Raw genomic sequence first — 17,254 nt, forward strand, 5'->3', positions numbered from 1 at the left:
ACTTTAAATGTGTACAGTTGGCAACTTTATCTGAAGACTTCCAATGTAGAATATTTAAAAAAAACTAAAGGCATGTACAAGTGCCAAAGAGATGTCTGGTTTCATGGTTTGACTTTGAGTTGTGTTGCAGAGATGGTAGGCAATGGTTTGTGAAATGAAGTTTCTGCAGGTCCCACTGCAATACTGCGTTTGCCAGTCAACCCTTCGCTGACTTCTCTCCTTGTGATGAGTCAAGTGAAGAGCTCTATCGGTATATTTGTGCTGGTATACTTTGCCAAATATAATTTTGGAGATTACACTGCTTCTGTTCAGTGGTAGATCTGGTGGACATTAGAGCGTCTGCTATCTGTGTGAAATACATTTTGGTGAAATCATTTAATCAGTTCTTGTTTGTTCATTTCTTAGTTCTGTAAATGCCTGCATTATAAAGCTGTACAAAACTTGCTGTTGCAGTTTTGTTCGATTTGACATTGTAGATCTTTTCATCCAAGCAGTTAAATAAATTTTGTTTCCAGTCATGGTGCAATGATTCATCATCACCATCATCACCAGCACAGGTGCTCAGTTGGAAAGCAGTTCCTTGGCTTGCAGTAGTGTTTTTGTGATGCACTATCTTATGCAACTATTTGCTAATAGCTTTTTAATTTTCAAATTATCCAACATTAACATCTCTTCCTTACTCTTTTTTTTCCTTGGAAGTTTCCCTCCATAACATCTCTTTTGACAAGTCAGTTTTTTTCTCAAATAGATTCTCTGGCTTTTTTTTTTAAAAAACATAGTCTGCAGTTTTCTTTGTTCATTCGGTGTTCTCCGAACTTTGTCAATTGTTCATTTTTTCTGTTCGTCCGATGCTTCCATTCTTCTCCACACCCATTTTTTTCAAAGCTGCTTCACAGATTAAGGATCTTTCTGTAAGAGCCAACTGTCTCATCCATTCAAAATAACATCCCAGATCAAGTTCTTCACAAAGCCACTTGTCTTTTTTTTCCAGTTTACTAAATACCTGCTTCACATTTTGCTACTCTTTTTCTTATTTTGTTGTTGCACCTTCCATCTGTGTCTTAAATACTTTAAAATATTAAAGAACCTGCTATTACACAACTCTGGAGCAGGCGGGACTTATGGTTCAGAGATAGGGACCCTACCACTGCGTCACAAGAGCCCATATTCCCAAATACTAGAATGTTCTGGTACTTTTTCTTCTTTGAATATGTGAATTTTTCAGTGATTTTGAGTTAAGAACTGCAGTACTTTCCTTTTGCCAGGATTTTGCAAATCTTGTGATTCTCTTTCTGTGCTTCTTACAAATACTTATCATCTACAAATGCTTCTTTTGATTATAGCTTGAGTACTGCAGAGTTGGTGACCCAATTGTGAAGTCCCTGGGCGAGTATTCCAGAGGTCCAGGCTAGTGTCCTGGGAATATATGTTCAAATCTCATCTTGATAATTGGGGGGATTTAAATTGCGATGATTACTGTGGGATTGAAAGCGAGTCTCAGTAATGGTGACCTGTTTGGAGATTATTGTATACCTCTAGAGCAGTTTGGATTTGAACCTGGGCCTTCTGGTCCAGGGGTGGGGGACACTACTGCTGTGCCGCAAGAGGACCATGGTGACCAATCACTGATTGTTGTAAATGCCCATCTGCTTCATTTAATGGAAGAAAATGTCCTTCCCACCTGGCCTACCCGTGACTCCAGACCCACAGCAATGTGGTAGACTTGGAGCTGCCCCTGGAAAAGGCTCTGTAAGCCACTCTGTTCAGGCAATTAGGGTTGGGTAACACAGCGCTTGTCAACAACACCCACATCCCATGAAACAATGTCAAATAAGGTGTAAAGGTTACATAAATAATCAATGATCTCACTGATGTTTTATCTGGCTTAAACCATAAAACAGGAAAGAGGCTGAAATGATATGAATATTTCAGTGGAACAGAGCAGCCTGATCACATTCCTCCTTGTTCTAACCAAGCTCCAAGACACTGGGTACCCTAAAACCCAATAATCAATACCTGGCATCCTAGGGGGTGCGCTTTGCTCTGGTCAGGGGTATAGGGCTGAGATAGGAGCAGTTCTGTGGCCTGTGATTTCTGACGCAACCCCCCCCCCCCCCCCCTTCCGTGTCTGACGCTACCCCCCTGTTAAATAACTTTAATACTTGCCATCAATTCACAGTAAATATCATAGAATTCCTACAGTCTAGAAAGAGGCCATTTGGCTCATCAGGTCTGTTCTGACCCTTAAAATCCTTTCCACCCAGACCCACCACCTTTACCCTTTCTGTGGCTAACCCATCTAACCTGCACATCCTTGGACAGTATGGGCAATTTTCCATGGCCAGTTCACCTGACCTGCACATCTTTTGAGAGGAAATCGGAGCACCTGGAGGCAACCTACACAGACACTGGGAGAATGTGCAAACTCCACACAGTCAGTCACCCAAAACTGGAATCAAACCCGGGTCCCTGGTGCTAATTAACATGTTCTTTCTTAGATGGAACAGAGGAAGCTGAGGACTGACTTTGTAGAGGTTTAATAAATCCTGAGTAGCAAAGGCCCTTTCCTTGAGGTGGGGAAGAGTCCAAATGAGCGGACAGATTTTTAAGGTGAAAGGAAAAAGATTTAAAAGAACATATACATAGTGGTTAGTGTGTGGAATGAACTTCCAGAGGAAGTGGTGGATATAGATACCGTGGCATTTGGATAAGTACATGAATAGGAAGGGTTTGGAGGGATATGGGCCAAATACAGGCAGGTGGGACTAGATTGGTTTGGGAACATGGTCAGCATGGACTAGTTGGGCTGAAGGGTCTGTTTCTGTGCTATATGACTATGTGGCTCAGTTGGTAATGCTGCCACCTCAGTCAGAAGTTTGTGGGTGGGAGTCCCATTTCAGAGACCTGTACTCCAGTGCAGTGTTGAGAATGTCCAGCACTTGTGGAAAAGAGTTGGACCAAAACGCACATGAGCTGCAGAGTTGATGCAAACGATCCCATGACACTATTTTCTGAAGAATAAGAACATTAGCACTGGTATCCTATCTAATACTTATCTGTTTGAGATATTGTTGAGATTATCAGATTATTCTCACATTGCTGATTGTGGGAGGTCACTGTGTGGCAATTAGTTGTTGTGTTTCCTACATTATACTTTCAAAATGTACGTTATGAAAACTGGAATGTACTGAAAGTCACTAGTTCTATCTCTGTCTTTATTTCCTTTTGGAATAATGTTTCACGCAGAGTAGTGAGAAACAGATTTGTGATATCTTTGTATATCTAAGACAATACACGTACTGTACTGAATGCATTTTTGGTGTTTACTACAGACTGTCAGGTGTTGCTGAGAAATAATCTCTTAATACATGACAAATCCATTTCCCATGAATTAGTGGCTGTCATAATTTCACCTCCCAGAGTCATTGCTGCTGATTGGATGGTTCAGTTATATATTGTGCAATGTGACCACAGGACCCATTGGGGAGTAAGTTGCAGTGTTTCAAAAATCAGGACCTGGAACATATTTCTTTTGAAGTGTTTTCAGTTATAGCATGCACTAAAGGGGTTCAATGCATAAAACAAATTTCCTACCTACTCTTCTCAAATTCTCAACTTCTACTCCTACTGACGGTACATGACCCCCAGGGTTTCCTGCATTACCTGCCTGTTCAGCCTAATACATCTCCAGGTCAGCTGTGTCCTCTTGCTGAAAGTTCTGTTGCATTCTGCAGAATGTATGCCTCTTTAAGTACTCATCTCCACATTCTATCTCATGGTCATTATGTTGGTATGTCTTTTAAGAGACATGATCATGGCATTCATCACTGTGCCCAAGAATGTGACCTGATGGTGTAAAGGTCTCTTACTTCCTCTTATCGTGGATTCCATGAAGAATGGCATGCTATTGGTAACATGCTGCTTATTGTTCCTCTGTTATAACCAGATGTTTGTGGATAATAGTTACATTGGTTAACCAAACAGATGTTTATTCCATGTCAGAAATCACATGACACCAGGTTATAGTCTGACCGGTTTATTTGACATCGCAAGTCATCAATTGAAATGAAGAAAAGCACACAGGCCCAGAGATCAATGGGTAGAGCGATCGAAACATCCTAAAAGTGGTGTGAGTGGAGTATAGGCAGGCTGAATAAGAAGTCTCTGCAGGTAATCGAGAGTGTCAGACAGTGTGAGTAAAGTGTCAATAGCTGAATGGTAAGTGAAGGGGATGACTTATAATCCAAGTAACGCATGGTGACTCAGTAGTTAGCACCAGAGACCCGGGTTTGATTTTCCCCCTCTGGTGACTGTCAGTGTGGGGTTTGCACATTCTCCCCGTGTCTGCGTGGGTTTCCTCTGGGTGCTCCAGTTTCCTCCCACAGTCCAAAGATGTGCAGGTCCGGTGAATTGACCATGCTAAATTGTCCATAGTGTTACATGCGTTAGTCAGGGGTAAATGTAGGGCAGGGCAATGGGTCTGGGCGGATTACTCTTTCGAGGGTCGGTGTGGACTTGTTGGGCTGAATGGCCTGTTTCCACACTGTAGGGTATCTAATCTAATTAAGGCAGAGAGATAATTACAAAAAAATATTAAAAATGAGGTGGTGCTGGAGACAAATCAACTGGCAGGAATAACATGATTTGGCACAAGAGGCTCTAACCAAAGTAACCAGTAATCCAAAATTGTACACTCTAAGGTAGGGAGATCATAAGTTATCAAAGTGATGGTGTTAAAACAGGGCAGTAAGGAAGATTTCACAAATACAGAACAGTGTGGCGGGGTTACACGTAGAGAGATGTGAACCTGGAATGATGGTTGAAGTTGTCTTCATGGGTATGGAGTTTGGCTATCAGTTTCTGCTTGATGGTTCTGCGTTGTTGGGTATCTCTAAGCCTGCCTTGAAGGATGTTTACCCAAAGATCGGAGGCTGAATATTCTTGACCACTGAAATGTTCCCCGACTGGGAGGAAACATCTTCTGTCTGGCAGTTGTTGTGTGGTGTCCATTCATCAATATCATTCAAGTTCGTCAATATCCTGTCTATTTCCTCTATTGGTAGAGACAACATAAGCTCTGCTGCATCAGTTAAAATATCCCTGTTGGATGAAAAATCTCACTAGATGCCAGTTCTGGTTCAGCTGCTCGAAATGTTTTGGCAGTTCCACACTACAAAGGATGTGTGGCCAATACTGTCCTGCTATGTTTGCTATACAAATAATTGTTTCTGGTTTTTTTCACTTTTAAGATGAATGAATAGTTTCACTAATACTACAGTTTCAATCAATTTTTACAAAGAAGAAAGCTAAACAATAACCTAATACTTTTAACTTGGACCCCCTCACCCTGCTGTCTGTGATGCCACTTTGACTGTACCTCTCTGTTTGGTATCCACCATTTTTGGTTCTTCTGGATACAGACACTGAAAAGGCAGACTGACCTTTGGGGAACAGGAAATTTCAATCATGGAATGACGTGCAGCAATGCAAACTCTCTGGGAAATCATCTTCCAGTCTACAGACCAAGACAGGGCTGTCTAAGGAATAGAAGTGGTAACCAGTGGTAGTTTTACCTCTACTGACTGCAATCTAATGTTGTTCATGCCTGAAGTGTTGATTCTCCTGTTCTTTTTGGATGCTGCCTGACCTGCTGCACTTTTCCAGCGGCATACTTTTTTGTTCGACTCTGCAACGTTGTTGCACAATTCACTCAAAAAAAAAAAAAATCCGAGGTGTGTGTGTTTTGGCCTTTGCTGGGTAGTGCTCACTGGCATGTGTTGTAATCTACCTGACCACCAATCAATCAAACTTTTTGTAGTTCTTTGAAGTGCTGTGTATTTGCCTGTTTACTCCCCAAAGCCTCCAGATTGTCTCTGGGTGCCCATTACAAATGGACCTTGATTCCACGTGGTCTTGACTTCTGACCAACACTTGCTGGTCAAATATTCACATCTATATACTGTATCAAGGTAGTCAATCCAATTCAGTTCTGCTGTGTCATTTTCTGAACATTGCATTTAGTAACTGGGAAATGGTTATGTAAAAATATCTTGATTAAAGTTTCTAACATCTCAGCTGAAGGATCACAAATTGTTGTGCGGAAGCTGGCTGTGGAATATGGCCTATAACTTCATCCAGTCTGGGTGAGCTGGATGCTATCAGCTATGAGCAGGATTAGAGTCCTAGAGATGTACAGCACGGAAACAGACCCTTCAGTCCAACCCATCCATGCTGACCAGATACCCCAAATCAATCTAGTCCCACCTGCCAGCACCCAGCCCATATCCCTCCAAACCCTTCCTATTCATCTACCCATCCAGATGCCTTTTAAATGTTGCTATTATACGAGCCTCCACCACTTCCTCTGGCAACTCATTCCATACCCGTACCACCCTCTGTGTGAAAAGGTTGCCCCTTGGGTCTGTTTTATATCTTTTCCCCTCTCACGCTAACCTATGCCCTCTAATTCTGGACTCCCCGACCCCAGGGAAGAGACTTTGTCTATTTACCCTATCCATGATCCTCATGATTTTGTAAACCTCTATAAGGTCACCCCTCAGCCTCCAATGCTCCAGGGAAAACAGCCCCAGCCTGTTCAGCCTCTCCCTATAGCTCAAATCCTCCAACCCTGACAACATTCTTGTAAATCATTTCTGAATCCTTTCAAGTTTCACAACATCTTTCCGATAGGAAGGAGACCAGAATTGCATGCAATATTCCAATAGTGGCCTAACCAATGTCCTGTACAACTGCAACATGACCTCCCAACTCCTGTACTTAATACTCTGACCAATAAAGGAAAGCATACCAAACGCCTCCTTCACTATCCTGTCTACCTGCGACTCCACTTTCAAGGAGCTATGAACCTGCACTCCAAGGTCTCTTTGTTCAGCAACACTCCCTATGATCTTACCATTAAGTGTATCAGTCCTGCTAAGATATAATTTCCCAAAATGTAGCACCTTGCATTTATCTAAATTAAACTCCATCTGCTACTCCTCAGCCCATTGGCCCATCTGATCAAGATCCCATTGTAATCTGAGGTAACCCTCTTCTCTGTCCACTACACCTCCAATTTTGGTGTCATCTACAAACTTACTAACTGTACCTCTTATGCTCACATCCAAATCATTTATATAATTGATGAAAAGTAGAGGACCAGCACTGATCCTTGTGGCACTCCACTGTTCACAGGCCTCCAGTCTGAAAAACAACCCTCCACCACCACCTTCTGTCTTCTACCTTTGAGCCAGTTCTGTATCCAAATGGCTAGTTCTCCCTGTATTCCATGAGATCTAACCTTGCTAATCAGTCTCCCATGGGGAACTTTGTCGAATGCCTTACTGAAGTGCATATAGATTACATTTCCTCCGGTTTCCTCCCACAGTCCAAAAGTGTGCAGGTTAGGTGAATTGGCCACACTAAATTGCCCGTAGTGTTAGGTGAAGGGGTAAATGTTGGGGAATGGGTCTGGGTGGGTTGCGCTTCGGCGTGTCGGTGTGGACTTGTTGGGCCAAAGGGCCTGTTTCCACACTGTAAGTAATCTAATCTAATTATATGTCCCCTTCCACAGTAAGCACTGATGCAAAATACTCGTTTAGAATCCCCTCCCCTCTCCTGGGTTCCATAGAAAGGCCACCTTGCTGATCTTTGAGGGCCCTATTCTCTCCTGAGTTACAAGATAAGTTGATTTAGGATTTTCTGTTTCTTTGCGCTTTATCTGAGATCTGTTGCGTTATGTCGCAAGACTGCAAACAATGGTTGAAGATAAAATGGTTTGGAATTTGATCTCATTTGGTGGCCTGAAATTTGTACATGATTGACATTCACTGAAGTGAAGTTAATAATTCAATCCACTTGTGCCGATGGCAGAGCCTTCAACATACCTGCAGGAGAAACAACCTACAGTTATTAACATGCATTGTACCTGGAGGCTTCTTGTTCAAGGCTGATCTTGGCCTTCAACCAAAGAGCATTATTGAAGACTTGTTTCCTTAGCTCATTGTAGTAAAAATGAAGTGTCATTAGGCTAACTGGTACTGACGTGAGGTCTGATTTGTGGTAAAGAATTGACCCTGTGCTGAGGGGCCACACTGGGAGGCTTAAGCTTTTGGCAAAGAATATCGATTCCCTTTTGTGAGGGAAAGGATGTGGATGAAGGCTATGGTGTTTTTTTTTGGATTTCAGCTTTAGCCTTTTTATGGAAATTGTTACAAGTTCTCGGCAATTGATGAATAACGTGGGGCCGGGAGGGATGTTGAAGTTGGCAGAATGGACTGGCCTCTTGTAATCTTCGTGTTTTAGGGATTTGGGAGTACCTTTGTAACTGTAAATCCCTTTATTAAAATAGAAAATAAACTTGGTTTGAATTAGTGCTGAGAGACGGGGGATGGTTCTCTAAGTTAGTTAGAACGCAATGCTAATATCGCAAGGGCCCCAGGATCACTAAGAGGCAATAAATTATTTTAAATGGGTAGATGGCAGCAGTTTGACAGGTCAATTAACCATGACTAAAAACACTTTTCCCCTGAAGATCGCATAATGGGAAATCTGACACCTCCGTCAGGTACCGTGTAGAGATCTACTGGATGGGTAAAGCAAATTTAAATCATTCCAAATATTTGGACTAGATGCCAATATATAAAAAAACAAATTGTTCTCATTGGTTAAGAGATGAGCAGGAAGCCACTGTTTTGTGTTCTGAAAATAACTTGTTGCAATTTCAGAGATGGTTTCAATTGGTTGTGTTAATATGTGCATGTAATTTGGGAGGGTATCTCTGTGTGTGTGTGTGTGTGTGTGTGTGTGTGTGTGTGTGTGTGTGTGTGTGTGTACGCGCGAGGGCAGGGTTAAAGTGCTTATGAGGCAGTGAAGGGCAGATTGAGGAACAAGGAACTACCCAGAGCTTCTGTTTAACTTTACTGCTACAACACTGCTATTGCTACAGCAGCAGTAACAGACCCCCCTAATCTAGGCAATACTCCTGGACACTGAATGGAATGCGTACTGTCACAGGGTGGACTCTGGCTGATTAGCGTTGGCTGATCAAATGTAAAATTGTAAGTATCATGGTTGTACGTTAATGTAATTATTCATGAAGGATTGTGAAATTTTAAATGTAAACAGAACAATCTAAAACTCTTCCAACACACATGAGACAAATGAAACAATTTTTACAGGAAGGAATAGATAGAATGCTCTCTGCCATTGGGGAAGCTTGCAAAAATAACTCTAATTGTAAACAAAATAAGACAGTGTAATATATTTTTATCAAACTGCGTAAGGGAATGTTAAAACCATGTTATTGTAAAAAGACAAACAGTGACGCAAGATTAATCATAAATTTCCAAGTACGTAGGAATGAATACATAACCTCTATAATTACAGTTCTGTGGACGCCAAATGACTCAAGAATTTGCTTTAAGTGCTATTGGAATGATAAATAGCTGCTTGGAAGTAGAATCCTAATTGCTGAAGATAGTTAGAAGTACAGAATCAGAATGGTATTGGCAACATTTTTAGGTGTTATGGTTTGATACACATGTTTATCAAGTGAGTATTTACCTTCCTCTCCTCTCACATTTTGACTGACTTAAATGAAGTGTAACTGGTTGCATGAGAGTGAGGGTTTGTGACCGTCTTGTTGGATTTGAATTACTTTTGCTGCACAAACTGACCCGTATAAATGTACAGCTTGCAGTCAGGCATTCAGCTCTGAGGAACAAAGGCAGTGAGGGTTGGTCATGGACAGAGTGCATGTGTCAACAGGGCTGATATTGATGAAAGAGCTGATAAGGGCCAACGTTTGCATGTGCATTTCATTATCATAATTTAAAATTTGAATTAAGCAACAGCTAAAGAAGGCTTTAGTTCCCAGTATTTCTGACTACTTCCATGGTGGCTGTTGTTTGTTAGGTAGTGAGTGGGACCGAATGCTTGTAACTTGTTAGCATATATATTGAAACTAGTTTGATAATGTACAATGAAATGTTATCACTGTTCACATGGTTTACTACTTGCAGTTCCGTAATTGTAGGTCTATCTGGTAAATGGCCTGAGCATGGTTGGTTGAACAGTATTTTTTTGTGTGTGGTGTTCATTTATTGAAATTACATTTTCACACCAGAAAAAAAACACCAGGGAGAGGAGGGGGTAAAAAAGCAACAAATGGCATTGCATTGTTTGGCTTCATCAATGCAGTTAGCTGGACCCCAGCCCAAACCCATATTTGGGGAAATGAAATGGGGGGGAAAAGAAATCTGTGATTCATCTCTGGCAATGATCTAAAGAAACAGCAACTGCTTGCCACTGATACTTTTGTGTGTTTGTGCTTCCTTACAGCAGCCCATATCAAAGGACGATCTCGAAAAAAGAAGAAATCGACATGCAGAAAGAGTGACGAGAGCTTGTCGCGGGAAAACCGATGGCCCAGCCAATCGGATGTCAAGGAAGAAAAGGTTTGTGAATTGGGGTCCTTTCCAGTGGTCCACTGTTGGAGAATTTGCACCCTCCCTCTGCAGAGGCTCAGTTCATGATATTTCTGTCTTGTTTGTAAGTTTAGACCTTGACCCCATGTGCTGGTGTGATAGAAGCTCCACTGTTTGTCTGTGATGAAACCGTTCACTTAGAACCTTCACTGAGCAGTTTTGTTTTCGTGCTGTATATCATGTCCATTATTTTTGATATTGGATCTGTCTTATTAAAGTTGGTTAGAAAATGATGATCACTGAGTGCATTGACGAGGATGTTACAAACCAATCGGACAAATAACTACAGTAGCGCCTTGACATATGAATGACCCCATTTACGAACAGGATTGTATGTAAAATTTTGCTTAGACGTACGTACAAAATTTAAGGTACGGACGAAGGTACGAACGCAAAAAGCCCGTGTGCGACCACGTGGTTTCATTGTTCTGCTTTGCTACGCACTTGTTGAACGCAAAAGCACTCGGGCTCCGCGTGATCTCATTCAGTTCGTCTTTGGCGCGTGTGCTGTGAACAGCCGTCCAAGCATTCTTACGCTATCCGAGCAATGGTAAAAATTAATTCAGTTCACAAACCAGGTCCCGGAACAGATTAAGTTCGTAAGTCGAGGCACTACTGTACTTTGTGGTTCAGTGTTTGCAGGATGTCCCAATGTTTACAGTAATTGAGGCACAGTCACTGTTGGAATTTGGAAATATGGCAGCCATTCAAACACAACGGATAATGCCTGGGCAATCTGTCTCAATCATTTGATGGAAAGATAATTATTGGCCACTGCCCTTCCTCAAAATGTTGTGGGATCTTTTGTCTCTCTCTGAGGTGTTGGTTTAATATCTCATTTGAAAGATTCCAGTTCTGACTTTTCTGAATCTGTCAACCCAAGATCCCTGGATACACTTATAACCAACCAGGGGGTGTACAAACTTGCTGTCCCTTGGGGTCACGATAATCCTGGTGATGTAGCTTTTCAGCTTTTTTAACTTTTCATCCAGAAAAAAACCCACTTGATGGTCTCGCCATCCTTCATAAAACTCTCAGCTCTACTATGTGCCTGAGCTATATATGTTACTTTTAGGTTGGAGTCCCCTTTAGCTGGCTGGTACATTCCTTCAGCAGGAGCTCTGTTTTCCTTTTTACTGCCAAACAGAAAATATTTATTTTTATTGGTTACTTCTCCTGAGCACTCATGGCTAAATCTAAGACTGCTTCCTGAGTTAATTGCTATTTACATTTCTTAGTTACCCAGGTTTCTTCTCTAGAGGTAGTCACCTAGAGTCCCTACAGTGTGGAAACAGGCCCTTCAGCCCAAGTCAACACCGACCCTCCAAAAAATAACCCACCCAGACTCATTCCCCACTCTACATTTGCTCCTGACTAATGTACCTAACCTACGCATCCCTGAACACTGTGGGCAATTTAGCACAGTCAGTTCACCTAACCTATGCATGTTTAGATTGTGAGAGGAAACCGGAGCGAACAGATACAGAGAGATTGTCTATCTGGAGTTTGCACAATCTCCTGAGGCTGGAATCGAACCTGGGTCCCTGGTGTTGTGAGGCAGCAGTGCTAACCACTGAGCTACCATGCTGCCCTCCGTTTTCTCACTCAAAAATTAAATCACAAACTCCTTTGCTAGAGTTAGCTTAATTTTGTTTGGCTTTCAGGATTGTCTTCAAAAGTTGTTTTTTTTTGTTGAAAACTGCATGGGTGATTTATTACCTGGTCTAGGGGTAACGGTAATCTATTTACCATAAACCTGCCTAACTTGAGTTATTGGATTATTGAGTCTGTCACAGAGGGTTAATGTGGTTCTGATCATCTCTTGGCAGGTGTATCATCTTGGAACCGAACTTGACCTGAAGAGATCTAGTTTTATTCCTTTTGATCCTTTCTATACAGGCTTAGGGAGATTAATAGTAATTTGGTCAGTTGCCATATTGCTAAGTCATGCCTTGATCTGCTGAAATGAATTTGTTATAATTTGGAATGCATTCGTGATCCTCCTGTGGCATGTTCTGGAAGTGTTATAAGAGGGTGGTTTTGCTGTTTCCTTTACTGACTGAATACCTGTATGTCAATAGGGTGTTTCAAGATTTCAGCAGCAGTGGGGCAAATACTGAGAAGGTGATCTAATCAAGGTGCAGAGGGATTTAGGCAGATGCTCCCTATGTGGTGTCCGATAATAAGCCCACTGACCATGGGGTACCAAGGGTTGCTGGGGATTGCAGGAGTATATCACCAAACCCAGGAATGTCATTTTAATTGGAATTATTCAATGACCTTCAAGGTTTTGGCTTGATTTTGTTAGTGGTTGGTAGTTCCCTATTCATCTAATGGGTGCCTCCAGAACCTATTTTAAATGGGAAGTTGGTCATCTCAGTGGACAGGTTACACTGTTTGTTGTTTTGGTCTTAGAGCTGAGCAGAAAAATGAACAATGAATGCATTTTTAACCGCATTTTAATTCAGATTCTTTCTGAAGTACATGATGATTTCATGCTGTACCTACATGAACTGTACAAATGCCCTGTCTGGAATTTCCTGTTTTTCAAAGTTGAAGTTGTCTGCGGGAAACATTTATTGAGTTAATAACATGAAGGGGGAAGTCCATCACTATTGGTCATGAATTGAGATTATTAAACAAGATGCATGTCTTATTGTATTTAAATTTGGTGTTAACATCTTCCACCACTCTGTATAACCTGGAAATGTCAGCATGGATTTCCAGTGGTGTATCTTCGTATGTTCACTCTGGCACAATTGTTGCCTCATTTGGTATTTTATAGTAATTTTACATCGAATACCAAAATACTGGAGATGCTGAAATATTCCAGTTCAGCAGAATCTGTGGAAACAGTAACTGAGTTTATATTTTGTCGAATTCAATTGCTTCAGAGCTAGAAGGGTTCTGCGTGATGATAGAGGTTGTCTCACCTAATGTCAGATTAAATTCCTCCTCTGCTGAATCAGTCTCACACTTGTTTCCCTGTGACTACAAGAGCAAGCCAGAGGCAGGAGACTCTGCAGCCATAATCTTGAGCTACAGCTCTACACGAATGTCCTGTGCTTTTGGAGTTATCATTTCCTGGGGAATACTGAAGCTTGCTTCCTTGGACTCCATCCACAGCATTAAACATTCACTCCCTTTGGCCATTGACCATATATAAGATACACTACAGAAACCCACCACAGATTCTTCAACAGCCTCTTCTGAACCCATTATCTCTACTGCCTCGAGAAACACGGATGGTTGGCAATATGTAAATTCCAGACAGTGTTGTTTCCTCTTCTCCTTGTATACACCATCCTAGTGCTATTTCTTTATTGTCATTGGGTCATAATTCAGGCCCTCCCTGCCTAGCAGCACTGTGTGTGTGCCTGTACCCTCACACAGCTCACTATGGCTTGGAAGTTGGAAATGGCAATTGAATGCTGCTGTTGTCAGGAATCCTCACATCCCTTCTAAACTAAAAACAGCGTGGGCATAAATTAGGAGGAGGTTTTGAGGCCAGCTGAGGCAGGGAATTTCACTGTTTGATGTTTTGGTCTTGTTGCTGAGCAGAAAAATGAGCAATGACTGCATTTTTAACAGCATTTTAAGTCTGATACCTAAGAATCAGAGACCTGAGAAAACGAGTGAGGTCGAGCTGCAGAGTTGGCTGTCTGATGTGTTCCTGGGTTGAATGACTGAGATTGATTACTCTGTTTCCCCCTGCAGGTGGGGCAGAACTGGAGCTGACAGCAAAGCCTTCTGCAGTCAAATAGTGTTGGGCTGGTTAAACCGTGCTCAGATATTAAATGGTACATAATGCTGAGAGGTGACAAGATTTGACGGAATAAGAGCTGTGTGACTGTAATTGAATTTGATAGTGTACAGCTCCTGCTGTTCTGCATTACTGGGGCAAATGTTCCTCGTTTGACCTTACAGGAAAATAAACAGTTTAGTGATTACTGAACAGGTCTCTCTTTGTTACTCGACTTGGTTGGACAGGTTTGAAAACCAGCTGCTTTTAAGAACCTAAATCAAATCTGATTTAACTTGCCTTCACTTCGAATGAATGATGAATGATTTATTTATTGTTGAATGCTATTTAGTGTCACATATGTATGTCTTGAAGATACAGTGAAAAGTGTTTTGTCACCACAATCTGGTGCCATTTTGACGTACAATAAGGATGAAAAGAATTCATCTTCTGTTCAAATTGGATCTCCGGGTCTGCTTCAGGATCTCTGCAAAGTGTTCCAGTCCTCAAGGAGTCCCCTGCTCCAGGGGGGACAGCAACGATGATGCTGATGCCCCAGGAGATTGCAGCTGTGCTGACACCACCAGGAGACCAGGCTCTGGGCCTATCGCCACCAGGAAGCCCTGCAGCCATCGCACTGCTGACACCACTCCAGCCTCAAAGGTGAGGAAGAGAAGACAAAAGATGCAAAGCATATAGAGGAAAAGTCTCCACCAGCCTGAAGAGCCTGAACACTACCTACTGTGCCAGCACCATCTTGGATTCCATTCTATCATATACTATAAAGAATCTCCATACTGGACTCCGATCCCCATCGACCTTCCCTCCTAACCCTTCTGGATAGCATGCTGTGTCATTGACATTTTTCCCCAATTAATTCAACTTGAGGAATGAAACTTGGAAGGAAAAGATCAACTGAACTATCCTCTGACATGTGCATGAACTTTCATGTATAAATTTAATCAAAGTTGAGATCTGCCTGTGGAATATCATCTGGATTTCCCCATAGAGCTGAATGGCAGAATGTAATACGTAGTTTAGATTAGAGTGGTGCTGGGAAAGCACAGGTCAGGCAGCATCCGAGGAGCAGGAAAATCGATGTTTCGAGCAAAAGCCTTTCATCAGGAATCTGCTACGTAATACTTAGCTGCCTCAATATTGGCTCTAGCACTCTGTTGGCATGTTATTCAACAGAATTGTACAAGCAGTTAACATTTTTATTTTGTATATTCCTTCAGTGCCTACACATTGACTTTTTTAAAAGGTTTTGGTTGGTTCTAGTTACACCATGAGTGTTATTGCAAGTAACTTGGCATAAATTGTCGAATCTTGTCTGAACCTGCATAGAGTTTGTGCCTGTTTTTCGTTCTCTGGAGGCCAGCTAGATAAATCAAATCCTAAATCCTGTTGTAAAACCACTGAGTAACATGAGATTTAAATGGAACTGTTTCTTTGGAAGTAATTAGATAGTCAACCCACTTAGCACCACAATGCCCTTCTTCCTGAAGGGTTGAGTCAGAGTCTCTGAGGGTGAACATATTCCAGATTGCAAAATGTTTCCCTGTTACTGTGGTATTCTTGAGACAGGACAGTTCTGTCCTTTTTCCCTTGTATTTATTGCCTGATTATTTTTCCTTCCAGAACAAAGTTGGATCAGAAACGATGGCAGCTGCAAGTGCACAAGCAAATCAACCAGCCAATCCAAATGACCTCCTTTCTGCAGAGCAATGCTTCCTGAAGGCTTTGCATAACTTCATGTGTGATCGCAACACTCCCATCGCCAGAATACCTCACCTGGGCTTCAAGAAAAGTAAGAAGGGCTATAATTTCAAGCTAATATCGTGTGGTAGCTGTATTAAGAAATCAGTTGGCTGGGATCCAACTTTCATAATGGCAGATTGTTTGTTTGGTATTTCACTGTAGTATGCCGCTATTTAATTTTCTCGATCACTCTGGCCTCTTGCTCCTACACAACTCAATGCACTATATCCCTAACCTTTGACTTGAGGTGACCAGTTATTCTAGTCAGCTGCACATAACTGTCGGATTTGCCATTGGGTATGATTTGACCGAGACTTGTTAAGGTTTATTGCTTCTGCCTGTCTGTATCGGGTTTATTATCCTGTATCTGTGCTGAGCATCATAGGGGCAGTTGCAGGACAAGCGGTTTAAATTTTGGAAAGCCTCTGCAAATGTGTTGTTTGGGTACCCAAATCTGTTTTCTTCTTGGCACTTCAACTTTTAATTTGTAACCGGTTTTAAAGCGTGGGTCGATTTGATCTCACTCTGCATCCTGGAGCAAAGTCACTTTTAGAGCAATTATTGCAACAACCAGGTTGGCATTCACTCAGCTGCTAGCTGTGGTAATGTTTCAAATTAGGAGTATGATTGAATACCAGTGTTTAGAACAGACCAGAACATGTATCTTGTACATCTGTCAGCCCAACTCGTTACCATATCAACTGCTTGTGCAGATAGTACACGTTGTGTTCAGTGGCACATCTCTGATTGCAAACAGTGGTAGCAAAGGAGGCAGATCAGTGTGATAGAATAACCAAGCAGGCACAGGCTGCTGTGTGAGGCAGAGACTGACATTTCAGACCTGCTCCTGGTTATAATTAATGTGCAGGTGACTAAAGGCAAAGACCAAATGTTGCACACCGTGATGAGAATTGGAGGATGTTGCATCATAGTGCGTTAGTTTTGCTATCGGTGACTGATTTGCACCATTTAAAAGCTGTTCAGACAGATCCACTGAAAAGGTCATTCTGTTGAAAGAACAATGGCATGTATTTGATTCTTTGAACAGAATGAGTAAGTTTATCATTATATTCAAGAACTGTGTATTGTGAGCTTTCTCCAAATTGAGTCACTGGGCATACAGTGACAATTTAAATGAGGTACTCTTTTGAGAGAGTTTGTCCTCTACTCTATTTGGAGCTTTAAATGGATGTTTATGTATTAATGTGTATGGCAACCACCCTGTTTTCTTTACTAACAACCATCCATGGTGAAGCATCATGTC

General features: G+C 41.8%; 1 protein-coding gene across 1 annotated transcript in view; it reads left to right on the plus strand.

Moving 5' to 3' along the window:
- Nucleotides 1-17,254, plus strand: part of LOC140492270 (uncharacterized) — a 102,405-nt gene that overhangs the window by 39,997 nt on the left and 45,154 nt on the right. Inside the window, exons 7-8 of the mRNA XM_072591212.1 lie at nt 10,342-10,457; nt 15,871-16,039. Coding sequence (XP_072447313.1) covers nt 10,342-10,457; nt 15,871-16,039 — 285 coding nt within the window. The remainder of the gene's footprint in view (nt 1-10,341; nt 10,458-15,870; nt 16,040-17,254) is intronic.

Source organism: Chiloscyllium punctatum, chromosome 20, assembly GCF_047496795.1.
Source record: "Chiloscyllium punctatum isolate Juve2018m chromosome 20, sChiPun1.3, whole genome shotgun sequence".
Lineage (NCBI taxonomy): Eukaryota > Metazoa > Chordata > Chondrichthyes > Orectolobiformes > Hemiscylliidae > Chiloscyllium > Chiloscyllium punctatum.